The sequence below is a fragment of the Somniosus microcephalus genome, chromosome 22 (assembly GCF_052327205.1).
Source record: "Somniosus microcephalus isolate GS21.2 chromosome 22, FLI_Smic_1.0, whole genome shotgun sequence".
NCBI lineage: Eukaryota > Metazoa > Chordata > Chondrichthyes > Squaliformes > Somniosidae > Somniosus > Somniosus microcephalus.
Genome location: NC_141008.1, coordinates 52479493 through 52498596, shown reverse-complemented (window position 1 = coordinate 52498596; position 19104 = coordinate 52479493). Strand labels below are relative to the sequence as shown.

Genomic DNA, 19104 nt, shown 5'->3' with positions numbered 1-19104 from the left:
TGCTGGAAATTTGTAGGACATAATTTTTTGCGAGGTTGCCTGGTAGGGCCACATGTAGAGCACTTTCAAAGTTGCAGAAGGAACTCATGGCTTTGAGTGGTTAACCCAAAGTTGCCCATCCAGATTCAATGCTCAAAAATTGCTGCATTGCCCTATTAATGCTTTCCAAAAAAAATGCTGTTTAACTTAGAAGTCAAATATTTAAGCAGATATTTGAGCAAACCAGTTTAGCAAAGCTCCAAGGCTGTTCAGCGAGCTTTTTTGGAAAGTTCAAAATCCAAAATAAAGGGAATAGTAATCACTCGACATTTGGTTTGGTGGAAGAACACCTGTGGACTAATCTGTTTTTTTTAAACAATTCATTCTATCTAGTCGGTGTGACGATCGGAGTACTCCAGTGCACGCAGCAGCTTTTTCATGCAATCAGTGGATTCTCAGTAAGTTACTGGATGCTGGCGGTGATCTGCGTCTGAATGATAAAGATGGAAGAATACCCCGTACCTGGGCCAAGTCAGCTGGGAAGGAACGCAGTACCCGGGTACGAAGCGATGGAGTTGACTTTAACTGGTTTGTTGGTATTTAGTTAGTAGTTTAGAAGTCACTATTACAACCAGTACCCACGCAGTGAGTCCCCATTCATGGGTGGATTGCTGGAGGTGCAGGGGCATTTTCCCAGAGAAAGGGGGTGAATTAGGGAGTGAATTACCTGTTGTGTATCTCCTAACCGCTAGCTACATAGTGGCATTAGCAAAGCCAAAGGTTTCCTATTTGCCTGACCAGGGTGAGAAGGTTGTGGGTTCAAGTCCCACTCCAGAGATCTGAGCACAAAAATAAATCTAGGCTGATACTGCAGTGCAGTACTGAGGCAGTGCTGCACTGTTGGAGGTGCCATCTCTTGGATGAGACATTAAATCGAAGCCCCGTCTGCTCTCTCAGGTGGATGTAAAAGCTCCCATGGCACTATTTCAAAGATGAGCAGGGAAGTTATCCCCAGTGTCCTGGCCAATATTTATGCCTCAATCAACATCATTAAAACAGATTATCTGGTCATTATCACATTGCTGTTTGTGGGAGCTTGCTGTGCGCAAATTGGCTGCCACGTTTCCGACATTACAACAGTGACTACACTTCAAAAAATGTATTTCGTTGGCTGTAAAGCGCTTTGGGACATCCCACAGTCATGAAAGGCACTCTATAACTGCTAGTTTATTCTTTCTTCATTCGATTACACAGCTAAGCCCTAATCTGTCCTCATCTGATGCCTACGCCTGCACATTTCCAACAGGGGTAGCTGCATAGCGGTCAGGAGCCGGAGCCGGAGCCTTGCTGGATTTTCTCCTCTTTAATCTTGGTCTTTGAGGTCTATTGGCGCGCCACCATGTCTAGATCAGCTAACTCAGTACACACTAAGCACAACCTACAACCTTCCAGGTTGTTACGGCTCAGCCACTGATGTGCCTTCAATAACCACAAAACTAGAAGTTATAGACTTTAACAAGTTGGCTTTTAATCACTAAGATCAGAGCTTACATCTCAACACACCGACTGGCTCGCAGGAATGAGTCATACAGATCCTGGGATCTTTAAGTAAGAGAAGTCAGGGGCGGAGCCAAGAGCCAAGACCTGGAACCTTCCAGGTTAGTCAGGAAAGAGGAAGTGAAACTATACACCGTGTGGGGGAGGGTAATATACATGAGTGCAAAACGAATACAGGCAAGACAAACAGATTTCATTACATTCACCCCTTCTTTAGATTTAGTCCATCGGGGTGATGTTTCTTAAAAGTTGGTATAAGTGAGTCTGTCAGGAGGTTTTGCGGTTCTCAGTGATCGGCGTAAAGCCGGTTGGGGTGCCTCTAGGGGAGTGGATTCTGGTTCCTCCGCTGTCCGGGCCTCCGCAGTGTCTTCCAGGTTATCTGCAGTGTCCTCCAGGTTAAAGTTGGGTATTGATACCTCTGGGCATCCTGTCTCTTTTTGGTGTAGGTCTTCCTCGGGTAGTCTCTCATCGTTCTCTCCGCTCCCCGAGGGAGCGAGGTCTTTTATGGAAACAGTGTCCTCTCGCCCGTCAGAGTATTCGATATAGGCGTACTGAGGGTTTGCATGGAGGAGCTGTACCTTTTCCACAAGGGGGTCCGTTTTATGGCCTCTCACGTGCTTCCGCAATAGTACTGTCCCCGGAGACGTCAGCCACGCGGGTAGAGATATGCCCGAGGTGGATTTCCGGGGGAAAATGAACATCTTTTCATGAGGGGTAGCGTTAGTGGCTGTACATAACAGAGACCTTATGGAGTGGAGCACGTCTGGGAGGACTTCCTGCCAGCGGGAGGTCGGAAGGCCTTTTGACTTTAAGGCTAACGTGACAGCCTTCCAAACAGTAGCATTCTCCCTTTCCACTTGCCCATTACCCCGGGGGTTGTAGCTAGTGGTTCTGCTAGTGGCTATCCCCTTTGAGAGCAAGAACTGGCGCAGTTCGTCACTCATAAATGACGTCCCCCTATCGCTGTGTATGTAGTTCGGCATGCCAAACATGCAGAATAGATTACAGAGACACTTGATGACTGTGGCACTGGTCATGTCTGGGCAGGGAATGGCGAAGGGGAAGCGGGAATATTCATCGATGATATTGAGGAAGTATACGTTACGGTCGGCAGAGGGAAGGGGTCCCTTGAAGTCCAGACTTAGGCGCTCGAATGGCCGTGTGGCTTTGATAAGGTGTGCACGGTCAGGCCTGTAGAAACGAGGCTTGCATTCCGCACAGATGCGGCAGGCTCTGGTCATTGCCCTGACCTCCTCGATGGAGTGGGGCAGATTGCGGGACTTTATAAAATGGTATAGTCGGGTGACCCCTGGGTGACAGAGGTCGTTGTGGAGACCCTGTAATTTGTCCGTATGAATGCTGGCATTCCCCGCGATAGGGCGTCTGGGGGTTCATTAAGGGCTCCCGGCCTGTACATAATATCATAGTCGAACGTGGATAGTTCGATCCTCCACCTGAGTATTTTGTCATTCTTGATTTTCCCCCTTTGTTATTAAACATGAAAGCCACCGACCGCTGGTCGGTGAGCAGGGTGAAACGTTTGCCGGCTAGGTAGTGTCTCCAGTGCCGCACTGCCTCCACTATAGCCTGTGCCTCCTTCTCGACAGAAGAATGCCTGATTTCAGGTCCCTGAAGGGTTCGGGAGAAGAAGGCCACAGGTCTCCCAGCCTGATTGAGGGTCGCAGCTAAGGCAAAGTCTGACGCATCGCTTTCGACTTGAAAGGGAATGCTTTCGTCCACTGCACACAGTGCAGCCCTTTCAATGTCCTGTTTGATACTGGTGAAAGCCTCCCGAGCTTCAGCTGATAGTGGGAAGGACGTCGATTTAATGAGGGGTCGGGCCTTATCAGAGTAATTGGGCACCCATTGGCCATAATACGAAAAAAATCCCAGGCACCTTTTTAAAGCTTTGGGATTGTGTGGCAGGGGCAGTTCCTTTAGGGGGCGTAATCGGTCAGGGTCCGGTCCAATTACCCCATCTTCCACCACACAGCCGAGGATACAGAGACGGGTTGTGTTGAAGACACATTTGTCTTCGTTGTAGGTTAGATTCAGCTTTAGGGCAGTTTTTAAAAATCTCGCAAGATTTAGATCGTGGTCTTGCTGGTTGTGCTCGCAGATAGTGACATTGTCCAGATAGGGGTAGGTAGCTTGTAGTTTATTCTCGTCAACCATGCGGTCCATCTCGCGTTGGAAGACCGAGACCCCATTTGTTACCCCGAAGGGCACTCTGAGAAAATGGTAGAGGCGTCCATTCGCCTCAAAGGCGGTGTATGGGCGGTCCTCCGTTCTAATGGGGAGCTGGTGATATGCGGATTTGAGGTCGATAGTCGAGAAGACTCGGTATTGCGCAATCTGGTTGACCATTTCTGATATGCGGGGTAAAGGGTAGGCGTCCAGCTGGGTATAAATATTAACAGTCTGGCTGTAGTCAATTACCATCCGTTTCTTTTCGCTATTTTTAACTATGACTACTTGGGCACGCCACGGACTGGTACTGCATTCAATAATCCCTTCCCGCAGGAGTCTGTCCACTTCCGCCTTGATAAAGTGTCTGTCTTCCAGACTGTACCATCTACTTTTGGTCGCTATGGGCCTACAGTTCGGAGCGAGATTAGCAAATAAAGAGGGCGGGCTGATTTTTAAGGTTGATAGGCCACAGACTGTGAGTGGCGGCTGGGACCCGCCATATGCTAGCGTGACACTTTCGTGGTGGCACTGGAAGTCCAGGCCCAAGATTACATTAACACAGAGTTCTGGCATCACGAGGAGTTTAAAATCCTTGTAGTCCGTGCCTTTTACAGTCAGTGTTACCACACAGTAGCCCAAAATGTCCGAAGTGTGGGGCTTAGCAGCCATAGCAATTCTGCTCCGTGTAGGGGTTACCGTTAATGAGTGCCGCCGTACCAGGCTAGGGTGGATAAAACTCTCGGTACTCCCACAGTCAATTAAACATTTCGTTAAATTCCCGTTTACCTGTATGTCCATCATAGATTTTGTCAACGGGTGTGGCCTGGATTGATCCACCGTGATCGAAGCCACTGTTGGGCCCTGGGCAGCCGTTGAGTTGGGAAAAGATGGCGGATCCCAAGATGGCGGCCCGCACGGCACGCACGAGGCGGTGACGGAGTTGGAAATCGGATTCCCCCTGCAGACTTTGCTAAAATGCCCCTTTTTCTTACATTTGAAGCATGTAGCATCCTTCGCTGGGCATCGTTGTCTGGGGTGCTTGGCCTGGCCGCAGAAGTAGCATTTCGGGCCTCGAGACATTGCCGCTGTAGTAGGACTCCTGGGTGAACTTCTGTGTGGGGACTCCAGCGGTGTAGAGCTGGTCTGAGACCTGGATGGGGAAGATGGCTGATTCCAAGATGGCGGCCCGCTCGGCACGCACGAGGCGGTGAGGGCCGCATGGCCGGAAGAATAAGAGTCAGAGTTTTTCTGGGCCACATCCAGCGATCGCGCAGTGGCCACTGCCTTTTTTAAGTCCAGGACCTCCTTCTCCAGCAGTCTCTGCCGGATATAATTCGATTTGAGGCCCGTGATGAAGGAATCGCGGACCAATTCGTCAGAGTACACGTTGGCCGTCACGGCCTTGCAGTTACAGTCCCGGACCAAGTCCTTTAGGCCCTGTAAGAAATCGTCCATTGATTCCTCAGGTCGCTGCCTGCGTGTAGCCAGCAGATGTCTGGCGTACACTTCGTTTACCGGCCTCTGGTATTGGGCCTTCAGGATAGTGATGGCCTCCGTGTAAGAGGTGGCGTCCCGGATGAACGAATAAATCCGATGACTAACGCGAGTAGTCAGTAGACTCAGTTTATCTACCTCGCTAGCGGATGAGGCCCCCGCGAAGAGTTCGAAGCATTTGAGCCAGTGTCCAAATTGATTTGATGCTTCAGCAGAATGTGGATCCAAGTCCAGACGCTCTGGTTTTAGGAGTCGATCCATCCTAGTATTCTTTAGTGATTAAAATTGATGTGCCTTCAATAACCACAAAACTAGAAGTTATAGACTTTAACAAGTTGGCTTTTAATCACTAAGATCAGAGCTTACATCTCAACACACCGACTGGCTCACAGGAATGAGTCATACAGATCCTGGGATCTTTAAGTAAGAGAAGTCAGGGGCGGAGCCAAGAGCCAAGACCTGGAACCTTCCAGGTTAGTCAGGAAAGAGGAAGTGAAACTATACACCGTGTGGGGGAGGGTAATATACATGAGTGCAAAACGAATACAGGCAAGACAAACAGATTTCATTACAGCCACTTAATAAATAGTGATAATAATCTAAACAAATTAAAATGAAACAAAAAAGGCCATTTTGAAGTTAGGAGGGGCCAATTTCTGCTTCCCTGCTGCAGGTAGTTAGGAATCACAGTAAAACTTACTTCTTTTCGAGACGCAATGCTGCAGCACATTGGTCTCTCAGTGTACTGCATCATGAGTCTTGTTAATAAAACGCGATGTGTAAGCATTCTCCGCCAGGCCCTTGGGAGAGTTTCTCCATAACGAGGAAGGGAGTCATTCTCCGTTCACTCGGTAGCCTGCTAAAGGATGGAATCGTCAGATGCCTATGAGCCCGTGTTGAATTAGGTGGCATGTTTAGATTTGCTACATTTCTGCATTCTAAAATCTTAGCAAACGGCATTGTAAAATTTGAGTTTTGTTTGTACAGTCTCATTGTACTTAGGTTTGCACACGAGATTCAATTTGAAGTAGTAAAAACTGAAAGTAGGGATATAATTATGAGAAGAAGAATAAAAATAAATTGCCGCAAGTATATATTTTAAAGTTTGTGGAAAAGATGATTTTTGTCACCTCAACTGGGATTGAGAGGGCAGCCGAACAATTTGCTCCCACCAAGGATGTGCTTAACTGGTCCCTAGGCAATTTGCTAGCACAGTCTGGGTAAACTCCCTCTGCACTGTTCACTGTCTTCAGTGAAGATCACAGCAATGATATTGTATATTTGATGATTATATAAACGCTATTGTTTGAGAAAGTTTTTGCAGTTACACAGTATTCCATGTGAGATACTATACTTTCTTGTGGGAAAACGTTTTGCTTGTAATTTCCCCAAATAATTCTGTGTTCCAGATCCTGGAGTTCATGCAGAGGTGCGCTTCACACATGCAGGGAATCACACAACAGATTGTCTGCAGTAACTCACATCGAGTTGGCAATTCGTCACAAGCCCTGATACGGAACCCATCCATACTCAACAAAATCACTTATGGGTGAGAGCTTTATACCATTTCCAGTAACAATAAAATAGGCAAGTCCAGCAGGCAGTGGTCCGCACTGAACGGCCTCCGAAAGTGGAATGCTGTCACCTCTGACAGTGCAGCACTCCCTCAGTATGGACTGAAGTGTCAGTCTAGATTATGTACTCAAGTCCTGGAATGTGACTTCACCCATGACGTGATTAAAATACTGGTTAACATTTCAGGTGTATACCAGTCTTTAGAGCACTCCAGAAGATGGCTGTTATGGTGAAGATTTCTCAGTTCATGGAATGTTTATTTGCAAAGAAAGTCTGGAGATAAGAGGTGTTCTTTTGCAAGTTTTGTTCCCCGAAGCTCCATTATACATGAGTCTGTGTTGTGTGGTCTGTTTGCAGGAACACACACACACAGATATGGATTGATTGCTGCTGGAAAAGCATCAATATGATGAAAGAGGCCCTCTGGCCAGCCTGCTGGTTTTTCAGTATAACAACATGTGCAAGGCTGCATGTTTCAGATCCCCAGATTTCAAGGTCTGGGAGTACATGCTGAGGGGCATCCTGAAACTTAGTGCAGCTGCTGCAAGGGCAGAATGGGAACTGGCCTTGATCGGAAACCCTGTTTTTTTGTTCTTTGTCCTGTGTGCAATAAACAATTCAAATTATCTATCTCTGCATATGCAAAATGTATCTTCAGTAAGCTGTTCGCACTGCGTATATTGAGAGAAATGCTGGAAGCCCCTGCCCACTCTCGCCATGATGATTGACAGCTGCAGGCCTCATGCAGTTACTTAAATGAATGAAGTTCCTTGGCAGTTCTGTCCCCGGTTTGTATGATTTTCGGCTGCAGGCTGCCTAATGGTAACAAAAGCCGAGAACACAGCAGCAAAACCGAATGTGAAGACGGATTCATATATGGGCAGCATCAATCAGGCAAGAACTGAACTGCACAAAGTAGCCGACGTGCTTAATATAGTTTAAGCTGTGCCTTTGTAATTATCGTCTGTGGTGATGGCAAATGGTTAGCGCCGTTTGCCCGATACAGGCGGCTTCCCGGGATAAACGCAGACAGTGTAAGTGGTGGGGATAGTACGTGTATTGCTGCCTACCACAGTTTTCTTCCCTCTCCTCTGTGGAAGGCATTGACTCTTTGCTGTGGTCAAGTGGCCTTGACGGTGAGTGCCAGGAAGCTATATGACTGTGGATTCTGTAAGGATAACCGTAACTGTCGTAAAGACAGCGGGGTTTGATTGACAGCTGGTTGACGGCTGATGTCATATCTGGGGGCGGGATCCGACGCCATCTTGGCCATGCTTCAGATACTGTACTAGAGACACAGAGTCAGGACTGAATAAATGGCACTCCTCTATAACTGCTTGTGAGACTCGTAATTACGTTATTAAGATAACATTACAGATTCCTCACAACCGACCCTAATCTTGGCCTCACCTGTCGCGCAGTTTCCAGAGATGGCTCTTTGAGTTATTGTTGCTCATATGGTAAAAATAATAAAAAGTTGACCTATAATCATAAAACTTAACAGAGTACATAATAATGCATGATTTTATATTGATTGTGTAGTGGTAAACTATGATCCTTTCTGTTTTTAAGAAACAAAGATGTGGAGTTTCTCAGCATCCCTAAGACCAGAAGTATTTCATCACAAAGTGTTCAATGCTTTGGATTCGGGAAGGTAAGGATTCAGACCTGGATAAATGTTTAAAACGGAATATATAAACGTTCATGATACCCTTATCACAATTTTCACTTTACAAACCCGCCCTTTTATGCTGTTTTTTTCCTCTCACCTCCTTAAGTTCTTTTGTGGCAAACACAAAATAAAGTAACCTTTTCCCAGGCCCCTGTCTTATTTCACTCTTAAACTGGACAATTGATGAGGAACTACGTGAAATCGACCCGGTGTCTTTTCCCAAAGGTTCATTCTGAGATCAGAAGCTCAATAATACGTTCTAATTAAAACCAAGGTATGGCCAAAGCCACTGACTGACAATTAAATGGACAGAATCATAGATACTGATCCCAAAAACACCATGCGATAAAAATTTAATTTTGACTTATTCAGCCATGATAAACCAGTAGCCCTAATTGTAGACAAACGGAATTACAGAATGTAATCCCCAAAACACCAATTTGATTTATTCTACTTGCACATGGTCGCACAACAGGGGCCTGCAATAGTGACGAGTGCTGCAGAGGTTGTGAAGGAAGGTTTCCATTGATCATTATGTGTTAATAACATTGGAAACATAAGGGGAAGGTTTCTCCTGGTCACTGTTTTAGCAGCATCATCAACATAGTGGGTGGTTTTTCTCTGATTGCTATTCTAGTGGAATCCTAAATGTATTCGAAAAGAACTGATAAGAACATAAGAACATAAGAAATAGGAGCAGGAGTAGGCCAATCGGCCCCTCAAGCCTGCTCCACCATTCAATAAGATCATGGCTGATCTGATCCTAACCTCAAATCTTCTATCACTCTCCATCCACCCGAACCCATGTGATCTCCCAGGAGAGGCGAAAAACCAGATAAAAGACCCAATGGCCAATTTGGGAGAAAAAAATCTGGGAAATTCCTCTCCGACCCATCTAGGCGATCGAAATTCTTCCAGGAGATCACTCTGTCCCTATATTTTCTACAGTACTTACCTTCTGTAAAGGCGATCTCCACCCCAGCCAGGAACAGGAATAAAACCATCTCCTGAAATCTAACACAGAATTAGAACACAGTAGGAGCAGAACCAGGCTACACGGCCCCTGGGCCCACTCCACTACCCACAGGGCCATGACCATTCCGAACCTAGACTCATGTCCAATTTCCTGCCCGCTCCCCGTAACCCTTAATTCCCTTTACTTCTAGGAAACTATCTATTTCTGTTTTAAATTTATTTAATGATGTAGCTTCCACAGCTTTCTGGGGCAGCAAATTCCACAAACCTACCACCCTCTGAGTGAAGAAGTTTCTCCTCATCTCAGTTTTGAAAGAGCAGCCCCTCATTCTAAGATTATGCCCCCTAGTTCTAGTTTCACCTATCATTGGGAACATCCTCACCGCATCCACCCGATCAAGCCCCTTCACAATCTTATATGTTTCAATAAGATCGCCTCTCATTCTACTGAACTCCAATGAGTAGAGTCCCAATCTACTCAACTTCTCCTCATATGACCACCCCCTCATCCCCGGGATTAACCGAGTGAACCTTCTTTGTACTGACTCGAGAGCAAGTATGTCTTTTCTTAAGTATGGACACCAAAACTGTATGCAGTATTCCAGGTGCAGTCTCACCAATACCTTGTACAACTGCAGCAATACCTCCCTGTTTTTATATTCCATCCCCCTAGCAATAAAAGCCAACATTCCATTGGCCTTCTTGATCACTTGCTGCACCTGCATACTAACTTTTTGAGTTTCGTGCACCAGGACCCCCAGATCGCTTTGTACTACAGTACTTTCCAGTTTCTTGCCATTAAGATAATAGCTTGCTCTATGATTTTTCCTGCCAAAGTGCATAACCTCACACTTTCCAGTATTGTATTCCATCTGCCAAATTTCTGCCCACTTACTTAGCCTGTCTATGTCCCTTTGCAGGTTTTTTATGTCCTCCTCACTCACTACTTTCCGTCCCATCTTTGTATCATCTGCAAACTTTGATATGTTACACTCGGTCCCCTCCTCCAAATCGTTAATATAGATTGTAAAGAGTTGGGGACCCAGCACTGACCCCTGCGGAACACCACTAGTTACTGGTTGCCAATCTGAGAACGAACCATTTATCCCAATTCTCTGCTTTCTGTTAGAGAGCCAATCCTCCACCCACGCCAGAATATTACCCCCAATTCCGTGATTTTTTATCTTGAGCAATAATCTTTTGTGTGGCACCTTGTCAAATGCCTTTTGGAAGTCTAAATACACTACGTCCACTGGTTCCCCTTTATCCACCCTGTATGTTACTTCCTCAAAAAACTCAAGCAAATTTGTCAAACATGACTTCCCCTTCATGAAACCATGCTGAGTTTGTCCTATTAAATTAGGATGTAGGATCTACACCTGGAAAGTTAACCCATTTATTATGTTTTTAGACACTGATAGAACTGCCATGAATTTGCTATTTCCCTTTTTATTTGTACTGAGGGAAAAACAACCTTGCTTAGAATATTCAATTACTGCCATCTCCCTCCCACCAACCATGTGAGAAAAAAGGGTGAACAAATAAATTATAAAATAAATTTGAGAAAATAAAATCAAATGTTTTTCTCCACTCTGACTGGGAGAGACCCCTTTCCCTGAAGTCTTTTACAAAACCAAGCTTTCCTCTATTCCCTTTCTCTCCTTGAGATAACTATCCAGCTGCACGCTGCTTCCTTATCTTCGATCTATGTATTTTACAGTTCTATGTGCATGGACCAGCACAGTTGGCTTATCTTGCTTCCATCCCAATTGTTAATGAGAAGGAATTGGTGCAGGCAGATGATGAACCAACTTTCTCCTACGCAAATGGCCCTTACACGACAATGACTAAGTAAGTGTTTACAGTACAGTATCCTTTTGTATTTCTATATCAAGTGCATTGTAAAAATCAGGATGATATATGTACAGTATGTATCGTGCTGTATGGTAAATCAGGATGATCTATGTACAGTATGTATCGTGCTGTATGGTAAATCAGGATGATCTATGTACAGTATTATCATGCTGTATGGTAAATCAGGATGATCTATGTACAGTTTATATTGATCCATATGGTAAATCAGGATGATCTATGCTAGTTGCCCTTTGGTACCTTGCACAAGTGGCGATTCTTCCTGTGTGAGTCCAGACAGAATGGTTATTTGACTGCATGGGCATGACACGTGCACTTCTATCCGGGGTCACCGAATAGCAATCGAGAGCAGTGACCCTGGCCAATTTATACCTCTCTAACCAAAGCATTTTGTAAGATTCGCAAAATTTGAACATTGTCCTATAAGGGTCTATTGACAGAAGAGGCCTTGATTTTAAAAGACTGTTTTAAAAGAAGCCCAGAAAAAGGGGCATACAAAATGGCCGCCAGACCCCGTGACCAGCTTTTGGGACACTTTAAAATGGTTCCTGCAGTCCCCAGACAGCCTTTGTGGATTCAGCACACAGTAAGTTCTGGAAGGCCGTTTCGGAGAAAACGAAACCAGACAGAACCACATACATATGGATTGGATGCAGATCCAGTCAGATCGGCCTGTAGATAAAGGCCATCTATATGTTTACCCAGACAAAGGGAAACAGTTTTATATTCATAGGGGGAGCATCAAAGACCCATTAAAGACATCAAGAAGACATTCAAAACAATACAGGGTCATTCCAGACCAGAGATGGCCGTTACTGGCCATCCCAAAGTAGTTTAAAACATAATAACTACCCCGCTGTGCTACAAGCTCGCCAAAAGTTAAACAAAGACTAACCTTGATTTGGCGGGAGATAAAGGCCTCTTTTGAGAAGTATATCTGGGAGACCCAGGGTAGCAATCGAGGTTCTGAGGAGGTTCACAGGATCCGGGGCTTCAGCTGGGCTTCTACATCGGTACGGAGTTCAAGCGGAGACGACGGAGGATCGAGGTTCGAGATGGGAGGTCGAGTCAGCATCTAGCCCTGGGGTAACTGTCGGGAGATCATCGACCAACCCCGGGACGCTGACAAGTATAGGTGAAACCTATATGAAAACGGTGAACCAACTGGGCTGTGCGATGAAACCCATATGAAAATGGTAAAACAGTTGGTCTCTCCCCGCACCGACTTCCAGGCCTGCTGACATCCAGCCTGTCCGTGACCTTCACCTCGAGGAAGAAGAGAGAGTGTCGCAGCCCGCAGCGCTGACCACGTGGAGACAGGACGCCTGAAAGGATCAAAACGCAGACCTTTTTCAAAACTCTATACTTTCCAACTGGATTGGTGAACATGTTTCTGGCCCCTCACAATCTGATCTAGATAGGCTTAGGGGGTGGGCATTTAAGGGGTAATTTTAAAAATGAGTTGTTGTCCCTCGATGTTCCGTGTGTTTCCCCATTTCATGTATGACTCACTGTATAAACTCGCTGAGTGGCCAGGGAGACACGATTTCATAAACTTCCATACATGAAAGGTAAAGGAGTCACGATCTTCATGACAAATTAGCTTTGTATTGGATTAGCTGTAGTGCGTTTAATATTATTTCTGATTCAGTTTAACATGGTATGGAATTCGCGTCACAGTGAAACACATGAATCTTCCCACACATCAGAACTGCAGCAAACGATTGTCGGCTGACTTGCTGATTGCAGAACAAGAATACAACAGGTCAGCAAATAAAGACAACAGCTTTCTAAATATTATATGGTATTACAGTATATAACTACTCCAATGGGGCTGGAATTTTGATATTATTTTAGTCCCCCAGCATCATGCACCATTCCTTGACCAAGTGTGTGTTCAGGATACAGACCAGAGAGAGTGACACACGGACAGGCTGGGGCAGGCTCAATGGGCCATATGGCCCACTCCTACACCTATTTCTTACGGGAATGTGAGGCACGCACACACAAGTCAGAGAGTGTGACAAGATAACACACAGACCAGAATGTGTGGCACACTAGATAACATACAGGCTGGAGTGAGTTTTGCATTTCTGGTTTTTAACTTGGTTTCGCCATTTTTCGGTTGAATAAAATATTCTTATTTCATCAGCGCTTTCCATTGTTTAAAAATGGAGAATCAGAGCAAAATTGGGGGAAATCTCAGTGCTGTTTCTGAAGGTTAGTCTGAAGATGTCTCCACTTTAAATGATTTGGCTCTGCACAGAAGGGGGAAATTAGTCTCACAGTGTGCCACTTAGCTGTGCTAGACCGCAGGAGAAGCAGGAACTGGGAGCAGGATCCAAAGTTTTTCCCTGTGAGAATGTTGCCTCTGATATCATGAGTAGTTCAAATGGTAAGGGTTGTTAGGACATTTTAAGTTTTTAAATCTGTGGCTGTCCTCCATAAACACCAATTAGAACATTCTTTGATCAGAGGAAGGGTTTGTCAGGGGAGTGGCCTAAGTGTGTTACATTCAGTTCGTTTTTAGTTTGGGGTGTGTAATACACAGATAATACAGCCTGCTCTGTGTTATCTACAGTATAATAGACAGCTGGGAGTGCACTGTACAGGGTAACACAGGCTGGAGTACGCAGGGAATCTGCCCCTAGTCCTCCACCTCTGTTGCTTTTAGGAGGTATGTGAGAGTGAGCTCGGCGACTCTCCTTCTGGAGAAGCATCCATCCTCAGCTCATCACTTGTAACAGCCTGAATAGCCAAGATCTGGTAATCACAGTGTCAAAACCACATCCTACCACCTTATGGCACAGCTCTTTGGAGCAGCAGCAAGCTGCACAGCTCATGCTAGAAATGACTGTTGCTGATACTAGCAGATGGACAGCTAACATGTTCATCTGACATTTCGCCATCCACTGTTTTAACAGAGACACCAACCCCCATTTATTTTAAAGGATTTAGCCTGGTATCTTGTTCCTCCCAACCTCCTACTTTAACCCATGTAAATGTGAAATGTGCCTTAGAAAATCTATTTCCAGATGGTTTGGCACAAACAAAATTTGATGATTGGTTTAGTGTGAACAATTTTTTTTTAATCATTTATTTTTTGTTGAACTTCTCAAACATCCCCAAGTCAGGTATCGCATGGTGAGATAGAGAGTAAAGCTCCCTCAATGCTGCTCCAACAATGCGCTTTAACCTCAACATCAGAAGCACCCCCTCCACTGCTTGGGTGACATTTTCCACCTCCCAGACCAGGTTTCCTTATGGGCTCTCTGGGTGAGAGAAAGGACACTGATGATCAGCCCAGTCTGGATTCAAACGCAGGGCCCCGGGGTTACGGACAACGCTCTAACTCAGTGTAGCACCCAGTTCTAGTTATTAATTAAAGCAAATTTCTCAATTTGATTGACGAAATAGCAATTAAACTATCATGTGCCCATTATAGCAGCAAGCCCAGTGAACTAGCTGTTAAAGTATCAGAGCCATTGGGAAAAAATTGGCAATAGCAAATCCGTTGCTACTGAGTGACTTCTTGTAAAATAGTGCAGTGATGAACACGGACTGTTAGTATACTGAATGTCTTTGATGCTTGATCATATTCACACAGGAGGATTATCAGCTGTAATTACCGCAGGTCTATTGAGAAAACATCTGCAGTGATTACTGGGTAATTGTAAGAGGAGCATATATTCTAAATTGAATGATCACGACAGCGTTACTTGCATGTTACTCATTGACTAAAAGTGTTAAGACACACGGCGGGGGGGGGTGCTAATTTGCCGAGTCGGTCCGGTCGGAACCTGCCCCATTCCCGCTGGGCGGGTTAGATTAAAATAACCCCCACAGTTTTTTTGACAAACAATATCCAAATTCTGTTGTGCCTTGCAGTCAGCTTCGGCATCCGAGCTTCCTGCTGTTGATGGCTGTGTGCCAGTTGTCTGATCTGGATCAGATCCGTTTAGTGTATGAGAGGATTAATCTTGGTTCCCTTTACGGAGTATTGCATGAGAGGGTAAGCTAATATTTCAAACTGAATATAACTTAGACCTTTTAGTAATTACAGTAATGTTATTTACAGAATGGACAGCTTATTGAAACAAATAATGTTTTATACAGTAATATTATTCTAATTTGAACCATGTAGCTCAGGCTAAGAACTTCTAATCGAGTTTATTACATGAAGGAAAAATACAGAAACAAAATAATGAATCAAATTAGATATTAGTAGAGTACTTCACTTAGCTTTTTACCATCTGTTCCAAAGCAATAAAAGTTACGGGGTGCGAAATTGGGTAGCGCCCCATTTGGGGTGTTAACTTTTAACTTTTTGAAAAGTTAGCGCCCGGCGAAATCCATTGAAAAATATTGCAGAATTAGGCGTTTTCACCCCAGGAATGAAGCGGGGCGGTAAATGAGGTGCTAATGGTCTCAGTGGCACGCTGCAGGAGCGCTACCCAATTTCAGCTGACTTGCATTCAGCAATCAGCCTTCAAGCCTTGACTCGAGCTTATTCCAGCTCTTAAAAGGGAGGTAATTTCAAGCTGCAGCTGCTCATTATCAGCATTGCTGCACTTGAGTGGGAGCTCTCAGCTACTGAGACAGCTTTGTGCCATAGCTGCTGCAAGGGAGAGGGAGAGGGCTACTCGATTCAGCAATGTGGAATTGCATATGTTCGGCAGCTTGTCTGACAATGTCTCAGCAGAGTTATGGCTGACAAAAAAGTTTCCCCAAGATGGCGCCTTTAAATAGTTCCCGCAGAGCGGACTCCCGACTGCAACTGATGCTGTCGTTGTTAGTGCCAGGCGGTAAGTGAGGGGGCGTGGCCTAATTTTGCATACGTGCGCTGCGCACAGCGATGATGTCATCATTGCCGGCGCAGTCGAGCGGGGTGGTACCTACAGGAGCGGGATGCTAACTCTTAGCGCCTCCGCAAAAACCCGGCCCAATTTAGCGTGGGACGCTAATATCGCCGCGCCCGGGAGAAAACCCATTTGTGCCCGGTGCTAACGGCAGGCACAAAGCAGCCGAATTTCGCGCCCATGATGTCTTATTAGTTCTCCTCAGTAACCTTTGAATATGAGTGCATGATGTAAAACTTTACCTGAAAAATTAAAAATATAGAGTCACTGTAAACTCATAGCAGTATAGCAGAAGATGAAACTGTACAACAACTCGCTGTAATATAATGACTTTATTGTAATAAAATGTCCTAAGATGTTTCACATAGGATAGAATGGTCCCAGCACTGGTAGAATGTCAAATCACAGCAGCCATAACTTCCACTTTAAACATTCCACTGCCCAACGCAAGCTACAAATTTATATAAAAATATAAAGTATAAAATTCCTTATGAAGTGAAGCTGGACAGGTCTTTGGACCCATCACACGATATTTAATATAGGACGCACTGTTTCCGATCATTCCCATTAAAGAGGAATCTGACGCAGTGTGCACAATGAATCACAGGAGTAGAACTGGAAAATAGGTGCATTCTGGTATAATATTTAGCAGTTAATAGTAAAAGTGTTGTTCTGCTGCATTTCCAGTATAATGTGCCAGTCCCATGAATGAAGTCATCTTACATGTGAAAATGAAGAATTATATTCAGAATGAATAATTTTGGGCTCCCAGATGGACTAATAGCTAAACATACCATCCAGTACTGTATTAAAAAAAACAGACCAGAAAATTGTAGATTCAATCACCAGTCTGTGCTGGGACAGCAATGGGGGTGCTACAATTAGCATCAATGCTGGCAACACCAGTAGAACTGTAGGACGGAAAACTAGAAAATCATTTGTTTCAAAACCCAGTCAGCGGATCTGTATTTTGACCTTGAAGGTTGTTATTAGGAATGGGATATTAATGCTGGGTCTGCTATGTGGTAGTAAGGAATTTATACTTGATGCTGATCTATAGTTTCTTTTATTTAACTGTTCGTCTTTCAGCGCTCAGAATTCCCAGTCTTGCTCATGGAGACGATTGTACAGATGCTCCTGCAGATTACTGATGCTGTCCTTTACCTTCACTCACGGGGGTACATCCATCGAGCTGTCACCTCTCACGCTGTGCAGCTTGTTTTGCCTGGCATTGCCAAATTAAGCAACTTTGAATACATGGTCGAAAGGTACGGATCTACTGATTTCCAATATCTATTATATCTGGAAGACAGTGCGTTTCTCTATAAATCACCATCAAAATTAATCCAGTAAACCGTGAGATCCTCTGACAGAAGCCTGATATCCTGTGGTCTGCAATAAGGAGGAAAGAGATATGGTGGACACTCAGCATGGGGAAAGGGAGGAGAATGGAGAAGCTGGGATGGGGAACCAAAGGTACAGTTGAAAAGGAATGTTTTGAGGATTTTGTTGAAAGCAAGGAGAAAGGTGGCAAGGCAGAGAGGTTCTGAGGGGGATTGACGGGGTAGATGCTGAGAGGTTGGTTCCCCTGGCTGGAGTTTCTAGAACTAGGGGGCATAGTCTCAGGATAAGGGTTCGGCCATTTAGGACTGAGATGAGGAGGAATTTCTTCACTCGGAGGGTGGTGGATCTTTGTAATTCTCTGCCCCAGAGGGCTGTGAATGCTCAGTCGTTGAGTATATTCATGACAGAGAGCAATAGATATTTGGACTGTAGGGGAATCAAGGGATATGGAGATCGGGTGGGAAAGTGGAGTTGAGGTCGAAGATCAGCCATGATCTTATTGAATGGCGGAGCAGGCTCGAGGGGCCGTATGGCCTACTCCTACTACTAATTTTTATGTTCTTATGTTTGTGCTTGAGCCTCCAGTAATATTAAACTATGTACACCCTTACAACCAAGAAGCAGAGACCTCTATTGGATCAGTACGACAATTTACATTGCTGTAGTTTTAAAAGCCTCTGTTGGTTTCCTATGATACTGCAGTGCAAAATACTTAAATGTGTGGGCAGTCTCTGTCGGTATTATCAAGTACTGCATGAAGAATAACATTGAGATGTGACAGTGAGACCTCTGTTGGTGTTATGAGGCACTGCAGCTGAAAAACCAATGTTCGAACTTTTAAGTAGCCATGGTGTGGAGATGCCGGAGTTGGACTGGGGTGGACAAATGTAAGAAGTCACACAACACCAGGTTATAGTCCAACAGCTTTATTTGAAATCACAAGCTTTCGGAGCGCTGCTCCTTCGTCAGGTGAAGTGGAGAAATGCATAAAGACACAGCTTATATAGTCAGAGAATCATGTCAGATGTTTACAGGTAATGTTTCCAACTGCCATTTATCACACCTCGGCAGAGAAATAATCACAGCAATCAAAGGTGTGAATGGTGTCCAAACAGGTCAGTCAGGAAAACATTACATCAAAGAACAATGAGGTGGGGTCACAAGGGGTCAAATATTGCAGATGCTGGGGCCTGTATGAAAAACAAAAAAACAGACAAAAAACATTTTTTTTGCTGGAAATCACAGCAGGTCCGGCCGCATCTGTGTAGAGAGAACAAGCCAATGTCGACTCGAGTCTGGATGACCCTGCATCAGGTGGGGTTACATGTAGCGTGACATGAACCCAAGATCTCGGTTGAGGCCGTCCTCATGGGTGCGGAACTTGGCTATCAGTTTCTGCTCGACGATTTTGCGTTGTCGTGTGTCTCGAAGGCCGCCTTGGAGAATGCTTACCCGAATGCATTTCTTCACTTCACCTGACGAAGGAGCAGCGCTCCAAAAGCTTGTGATTTCAAATAAAGCTGTTGGACTATAACCTGGTGTTGTGTGACTTCTTACAATCGAACTTTAAGTGATTCAGGCAGTGAG

The 19104-nt window shown here is 45.0% G+C and overlaps 1 protein-coding gene across 5 annotated transcripts in view; it reads left to right on the top strand.

Annotated features, from left to right (window-relative positions):
- Positions 1 to 17267: 17267 nt before the first annotated feature.
- Positions 17268 to 19104, top strand: part of LOC147102311 (uncharacterized) — a 70699-nt gene continuing 68862 nt past the window's right edge. For all 5 annotated transcript variants that reach the window (XM_085964734.1, XM_085964736.1, XM_085964735.1 and 2 more), the window contains exon 1: positions 17268 to 17441. In XM_085964734.1, the coding sequence (XP_085820860.1) occupies positions 17287 to 17441 (155 nt within the window). In that variant the 5' untranslated portion in view covers positions 17268 to 17286. The remainder of the gene's footprint in view (positions 17442 to 19104) is intronic.